Raw genomic sequence first — 7,345 nt, 5'->3', positions numbered from 1 at the left:
AATTCCGCCCCACGTATTCCCATCTCCGATCCAATATGCACACACACTCCCCCAGCTGCTGAGGCTATTATTTTCCAATTTCAATTTGACACCCCAGCCTTTCATGCTAATTCTATTATTGTAGGAAGTTTATGTGATTTCATATCACTAGAAATCGGTAATGTATAATAACCCTTTGGGCAAGAAACTGAATCCCCGCAGCAGCCACCGGGAAAATAATTACTTTCATATCAAAACTCTGCAGGAGCTGGCCGGGTCCCGTAGCCTGCAGCTCCTAACCTCGGATGGGAGGGGTGGGCACCGGGAGGCTATAAATGAATAAATTTGTTAAGCAATAAACACACACACGCACACACACAAAGAGGGCTTAAAGAAAAAAAAAAAAAAAAAGAAAAAAATGTAAAAAGAGAGGGAAGAGTCACACAGCCAGACCAGGCGGTAGCGAGTTTTAGAGCCTTTATTTATCAAAAATTTTACATATATAAATATTCTTAGACATTTTTGCATTTTACAAGGGTTCTGAGGAGTTCCGTTGTTGTCGCGGTACAGTTTGTCACACCACAAAGTCCAGCTGCTGCTAAGCCTTAACAAACAATTTTCCTTTTTTTTTTTTTTTTTTTTTTTTGTTTTTACCCCGTTTTCTTTTTTCTTTTTTTTTTTCCTTTAAATATAAAACCCAAAAAGCTCTAACTGATCACCTGAATCGACCTGTGATAAACTCTAGGGAGACGAAGAGCCGCTGTCTCGGCTGTGCCGCCGCCTCCCGCGAGCTGCGGGCGCGGCGTGCGTGGGGTGAGCGGGGAAGCGCTTCCCCCCGTTTCCCACGGGTGACGGGCGCGGGGGGTGGCGGTGACGTTCTCGGCTGCTTTTATTTTCGCTTTTTGTTTTGTTTTGTTCTATTTTACTTTTGTTTCAAATTTCTTTTTGTTTCGTTTCGTTTTGGCCGCCCGGTCAGTCCATGTCCACCTCCTCGCCGTCGGCGGGGCCGCAGTCCGATCTGTCCCTGGCTGTGCTGGCGTCCCGCGCCCGGACCGGCGACTCGGGCCGGGGGAAGCTGCCGCCCTCGGCGGGGGCGGCCGCCGCCGGGTCACCGTGCGCGGCCGCGGAGCGGGGCGAGGCGCCGGCCGGCGCGGGGGGCACCGAGCCCGCCGCGGTCGCCGCCGTGTCCGTGGAGCCGGGGCCGGGCTGAGCGCCCGCGGGCGCCGGCTCCGCGCCGCAGCCGGGCGGGCCGGGGTTGGCGGCGGGCAGCGGGGAGTCCCGGGGGGGCTGGCCGGCCTCGGGGCCCGGGCTGGCCTTGAGGGCGGTCTGCGGGACGAGGAAGCCCAGGGGCTGGGTGATGGGGTAGAGCAAGAAGTGTCCTTTGCCGATGAGGGTGCGGGGGGCGCAGGGGGGCAGGCTGGGGAAGTCCGGGGCGGCCTTGCGGCGGGGCGGCGAGTCGGAGAGGAGGCTCTCCACGCTGAACGGGTTGAGCTTGTGGAAGCTGCCGGCGCCGCGGGGCCCCCCCGCGCCCCCGCTGCCGTCCCCCGACGGGGCGGCCGCGCAGTCCTTGTCGGGCGGGCGCTGGAGCCGCCCGCTCCCGCTTCTTTGGCTGGGGTAGAAGGGCTCGGCCGTCTGGTCGCAGGTGCCGGGGGGCGGCTCGGAGGGGGCGGCGGCGGCGGGGAGCGGCGGATGGGGCGGCGGGGGCTGCCCGCGGGGTTTGGCCTCGGGCGGGGCGGGCGAGAGGCCTCCCCCGCCGCCGCTGTCGCTGTCGGAGCTGGGCGTGCTGTGGAGGGACAGGGCGCTGGGAGAGTGCGGGTGGCGGCTTTGGCTTTTGAGTAGCTTCTTCTCGTGCTTTCTCTTCTTCTTCTCCATCTTCTCCAGCTCCTTCCGGGCGATCTCCTCGGGGTCCATGGGCTCCCCGCTGCACGTCGTGGGGTGAGAGTTGTGAGCCGGCCGCCCCGGGCCCTTCTTCGTGTTCTCTTTCTTTCTCCATTTGGCCCGGCGGTTTTGGAACCAGACCTACACACCGAACAACGAGAAGCAATTAACACCCAGCGCACCGGCCCCCCGCCGTGGCCAGGGCGGAGGGAGGGGGCGGAGGGGAGAAGCGCTGCTCAGGCCTCGCTCGTCCACCCCTTCGAGGTGCCGGCAGCCCCCTTCCAGCACCGGGGCCTCTGAGAAACGGAGAGCAAGGGAGGGGGTAGGAAGAGATATCCACACTTCTTTAAAAGCGTAGGGAAAAAAAACCAAAAAAAGCAAGAAGGGGGTGCACACTCACGCACACACTCGCTGTACCCTGCCTGAACCGGCGCCACGAGGAGGAGATGGGATCCCACAGCCCCCCAGCTCTTCCCCGTAGCAGAGGGGTGCAGAAGCACCGACCGCTGGCCCGATTTCCCCGCAGCAGCACGCAAAATGCGATAAACCCAGCACAATAAGCGGCTGGAAGTGAGGGGGTGCGGGGGGGGGGACACGACGGACGGTGCCTCGCCCAGACGTGCGGACTTGGGACCTCCTGCCCCTCCCGGGAGCCCGAGCAGAGGAGTTGGATCAGCCCAAAACTGGGTTTGGTTTGGTTTGTTACAGATAGATCATAGGAGATAACAGAAATTAAAATCTCTCTGCTCCGGCCCTGCTCCTGCCTGCCTTGGCAGGTCCCCGGTGTCCCCGCAGGCACACGCGTCCCTCCTCGCCCCCTCGGGGCTGCTGGCAGCGCCTGTCCCGGCCGGACCACGACCCCAGCTCGGGAGCACCGCGCCAATCCCGGTGCCCGATGCTGCTTCCCCGGCCGGGCTCCGCAGGCTCCCCGAGCACGGCGAGAGGCGGCTCGGGATGGAGAGCGGCTGGAAGGACTCGGTGTAGCAAAGCCCATAGAGGAACCGCGGACAACGGCGCTGCCTCATCCCGGGGGCCCGTCCCCGACTCCCGGGGTGGATTTAAGGACGCATTCTCCGCACACGCAGCCCACGCGAAGCTGCCCCCGCACGGCCGCGGGTTCCGGCAAGATGCGGGGCCGCAGCTCGGCCTCGCCGCCCGCTCGCAGCCACCGCGGCACTAAACAGCATCCCGAGATCCAGCAGCCACCCCCTATCCCCCCATCCACTCCCCATTTATTTTTTGGAAAATCCACTGAAGCAGATGGGTGCTTCCCCATCCCCGTCCCGCACCGCCAAGGGCGTGAGCAGCTCGTTAAAATTAAGTTTTACAAGTTTCACTTGCTCTCGATGCATCTACGAGCTTTATTGACATTCTCCAGCATACCCTGGCCCGTGATTAAGCCTCATATTTGCATGCTAATTTTCTCGCCCTTGACTCATTTAAGAAAAATGTTTACAGTGGAAAAACATACTAAAAAATGTTAAGGGAAGCCAGGCTGGGTTACTACTCTTCTCGTTTTGAAAGATTAAATAAAAAATAGGGTAGTGATAGTAGTAATGATGATAAAATAAGACGGCAAGCAGCAGTGCGAGGCAGGGAACAAAAGGGCCGCGAGGCGCGGGGCTGCAGCCCCCGCGCACAGGGCCCGTCCCGGAGCGGGGTCCGAGGGGCCTCCCCGGGGACTGCGAGGCGCATGGAGAGGGCAGGGGGGAAAGGAGGGGGGACACGTTTTTTACCTGCACTCTGGACTCCACCAAGTCTAGCCTGAGAGCCAGAGCCTCTCGCATAAACACGTCCGGGTAATGACTCTCATTAAACGCCTTTTCCAGCTCCTCGAGCTGCCAGCCAGTAAAATTGGTGCGGGTTCGTCTTCTTTTACAGCCAGGACTTTCCTTGTCCGGGTCACCCGAGTCTGAAAAAGCAGAAATACCCTCAGGTCCCTGGGAGACAGGCCTTCTCCCCCCCTCCCTGCCATTCACAGGAGCCTTTTAACTTTTGTGCTCGGTAGCGTTGGTAAAAGAGCGGGATTATTCACACACCTGCGCTAAAAATGGGGAGGAACCCGATCTGCCCTCGCCTCCTCCGAAAATGTACTTTACAGAACATTTATTCCTGAAGGAAGCTCTCCACAGGCACTCAGCTGGCAGAGAGAGAGAGAGAAGTTCCAATATTTGCTCCAACCACCAAAGGTTTCATTAAAAAAAAAAAAAAAAAAAAATCAAAAGTCCCCCCCGTTTCCCTTCCCCAGCCCCTCCGGAGGACCTGCGTGGGTCACAGCTCACAGCCCAATTCCACGCGGGACCCCGGGTGCAGGGCGGCCCCTGGGCCTCCCGCAGTCCCCCGAGCACGGGCGGGCGTGGGGCTGGGATGTTCGCAGCCTCTCCGAGTACGTACAGCTCCAGGCTGGGGATTTTCAGCCCCGGCTGCACCTCCCCTAACGTTTTTTGCCAGGTGTGGAAATTAAGAAAAAGCATAATAATAGTAATAGTAATAATAATAATTTGTGTTTAGTTGAGGTGCAGTGTGGAGCAGCTCCAGGCTTAACCAGAAGGATGTTGTGGATGTTTTAGTAGCTGAACAATAGCGGTGCCACAGGCCGGTGCGGAGGGAAGGAGGGAGAACGCTTCCATTTGGTTATATCGTATTAGAAAATAATAATTACCGCTCTTCATTCCCCAAACCCCAGTGATTCCCGTTATTTTTTTTTATTATTATTATCTTTTAATGGCATGATCCGAGCTGCCACACGATGAACTTTGGGGGAAGGCACCGGGCCGGGCCCGCTATTGTTCAGGGCACACGCGTGGCCCTGCGCCGGTGGGAGCGGGGAATGCTCCCGGCGCTCGGACCGGGGCCGTCCGCCCCCTCGGGGGGCCAGCACAGCCGCCTACCCTCCCCCCCGAGACACCCCAAAATCCGCCGATGAGGAGGCTGGAGGGGTGCGGTGCTGCTCTTCCTCCGCGCTGACACGCTCCGGGCGGGGAGCGACGGTCGGCGGCGGGGTGGGGCGGCGGGGGGACAGACGCGACACGGGGCCGCTCCTACCTGCGAGCTTGAAGGGCTGGCTGTCCCCGCTCACCCCGCAGCCGGAGGGGATCAGCGGCGCCGGGTTGACCACAGAGGCGGCGCAGGAGCCGCTCAGTAATCCATCGATGGAGAAGGGCACGGAGGCGGCCGCCGACTGCAGCTGGTGCCCGGCCAGCTCGTAGACGTGGTGGTGCCCGAGCGGGTAAGGGAAACCCACCATCCCCCCGAACTGGGCATGAGGATGCTCCAGGATGCGGCTGTCCATCATGGGGGCGGCTCTAGGGCGGGGGGTGCCGGCGGGGCTGGGGGCGCTGGCGGCGGGGCGGCTGGGGCCGGGGGTGCTGCTGGCGGAGGAGGCGGCGCGGCGAGGGGCTCATGCTGCAGGGCGCCGGGCGCTTTAACTTTATCAACATCAGGCTCCCAATAATTAGCTCAGGCTGGGGGAATTTGGGACCAATAAGAAACGTTAATCGGTCCTGACGTCAGAGACGTGCCAGTGTGGGGAGCAAACGTTTTCCATATCGATTGCTAATTATACCTGACATCCAGCCTCAATAAACAATATCAGAGCTGTCACAACACGACGAGGGGGGCTTTGATACGAACTCCAGCCCGAGGAGGGCGGCGGGGGCCGGGCGGGCAGGGGGGGCGGAGGGGAACGCGCGGATCTGCCTGATACCCGGTTAAATACTAAACAGTCGGAGTTACACACACGCAGCCTCCCCCCCCACCCCTCCAACCCACCCTCTTCCCCCTTGTCCCCTCCCCTCGCCAAATCACTAATAGATTTCCCTTTAAAACATTCGCCAGCGTGTTGTGGGGATTTTTCACCAGAAATGCTCTACTCTCTGAACCTTTAAAGTGATGTTGCTCCAATTACAGAGAGACATTGAGCGGCAAATAGACTGATCCAATAATAGGAGATTCATCATCCGCTCTTTCCAGAGCTGTCACATTGAATTTAAAACTACAAGCCTTTTCATCTCCTCTCCGGCTCTATAACAGGGGAGAGGGGAGGGGGGCAGAGGGAAAAAATGGGGAGGAGAAGGAAAGGAAGGAGAAAAAAATGAAAAAGGAAGAGCCGTTTGCAGCGTTCGGGAGGAGATTTGAGCATATCAATCGAAATCATAATTAATGCAATCTCCTATCGATTCGGCCACGGACACCCCCCTCTCCAGCAGTAACCACAACCTTTGAATTGTGAGCGCAGCCACGACCAGAAGCAGCCTCTGATCACTAAAGAGGAGGCCAAAAACTACTACTACTACTAATTTTTAAAAATCAAGCCCAAACAAAGTTCCCACTCCTACATCGCTCCCATTCCCCCCCTTCTCCGCCGGAGCAGCCCATCGCATACCCCACACTTCATCCCGCCAGTCATCCACAGCTCCCAAACAGCGGCCAAAGTGGTCCTAATTAAATTACGTCTCCATAGAAGTTTTCACCCACATAAAACATTGCTAGATTCCCCCGGTGAATAATTTAAGGGACGGTTCTCTGGCAAAGCGCGGGGCTGGGGACCCTCAGTTTTGTGCCCTCTCCCGGTTAGAGAAACACTTCCCAAGCTCCCAGGAGAGAGGAAGAGGGGGAACATCCCAGCCCCTCCCATCCCGAGCGTGCTGGACCGGAGCTGGCGGTCCCCGGACCGGGGGGAGCGGAGCTGGCGACCCCCGGGAGGGCCCCCCCGGCCCCTGGGAGGGTGGGAAGGGGGCGCGGGGAGAAGCAGCGTTTGCGTTTAACAAAGAGGAGAGGGAAAGGGCCGGGCCGGGCAATCAGACAGGGGAAACTCTTTAAAATCTTCCTGGGAGGTTCGTGCGGAATTAAATCCTTAGAGTCGGGGGGCGGGCACGGTGGGGTGAGAAAGGGGAAAGAAATAAAAATAGGTAGGAGGGAAAAAGGAGAGAGAAGGGAAGGGGAAAGAGGGAGAGACACTTTATCTCAGGGAAACATACAAATAGATTTTCCAGTTATAAAATATCCAGTCAAGATGATCCATTTCCTAGCGCTGGTGTGTGTGGGTATGAGAGAGGGGGAAGTTAAAATTGAAATAAAAAGGAAGTCGAGCCTCTAATCTATGCTGTCCGTCCGGAGCTGTATTTATTCACCTAATTGAATGCCATACAATATACTGCTGTATTATTGCCGTTCCCTCCCTCCCCCCATAGATTAGTTTAATTATGGTCTCCCTGCCTCTGCTTAGAGCTAAAAGGTAGCTTGAATTTGGACTACACAGCCCTAACAGAAATAAGAAAATGATGGGGTTGGTATTAATTCTGGGGTCAAGGGCTTCACTTTTCACCATAATTTAATTTCTTTCTCTATAAATACTAAATGTAAACTGTGTCCACTGGACCAAATTTTGCCTGTAGCAATAAATGCCTCATTTTCTGTCGGATTTCAGGAGAGGAATGCGAGCGGGACGTGTTTCTGAATACAGAATGGTAATCAATCCAGCACAGAA

At 57.6% G+C, this 7,345-nt stretch overlaps 1 protein-coding gene across 1 annotated transcript; it reads right to left on the bottom strand.

Moving 5' to 3' along the window:
* Positions 1–621: 621 nt before the first annotated feature.
* UNCX (UNC homeobox) lies at positions 622–5,152 on the bottom strand. Its single transcript, XM_021539843.3, has 3 exons — positions 4,903–5,152; positions 3,594–3,769; positions 622–1,998 (listed from the first exon to the last, which is right to left on the bottom strand). Exons 1-3 carry the CDS (start codon positions 5,150–5,152, stop codon positions 952–954), a joined length of 1,473 nt encoding a protein of 490 aa, XP_021395518.1. The 3' UTR covers positions 622–951.
* Positions 5,153–7,345: the final 2,193 nt, after the last annotated feature.

Source organism: Lonchura striata, chromosome 16 (assembly GCF_046129695.1).
Source record: "Lonchura striata isolate bLonStr1 chromosome 16, bLonStr1.mat, whole genome shotgun sequence".
Taxonomy (NCBI): Eukaryota; Metazoa; Chordata; class Aves; order Passeriformes; family Estrildidae; genus Lonchura; species Lonchura striata.
This window is presented reverse-complemented; position numbering and strand designations above follow the sequence as displayed.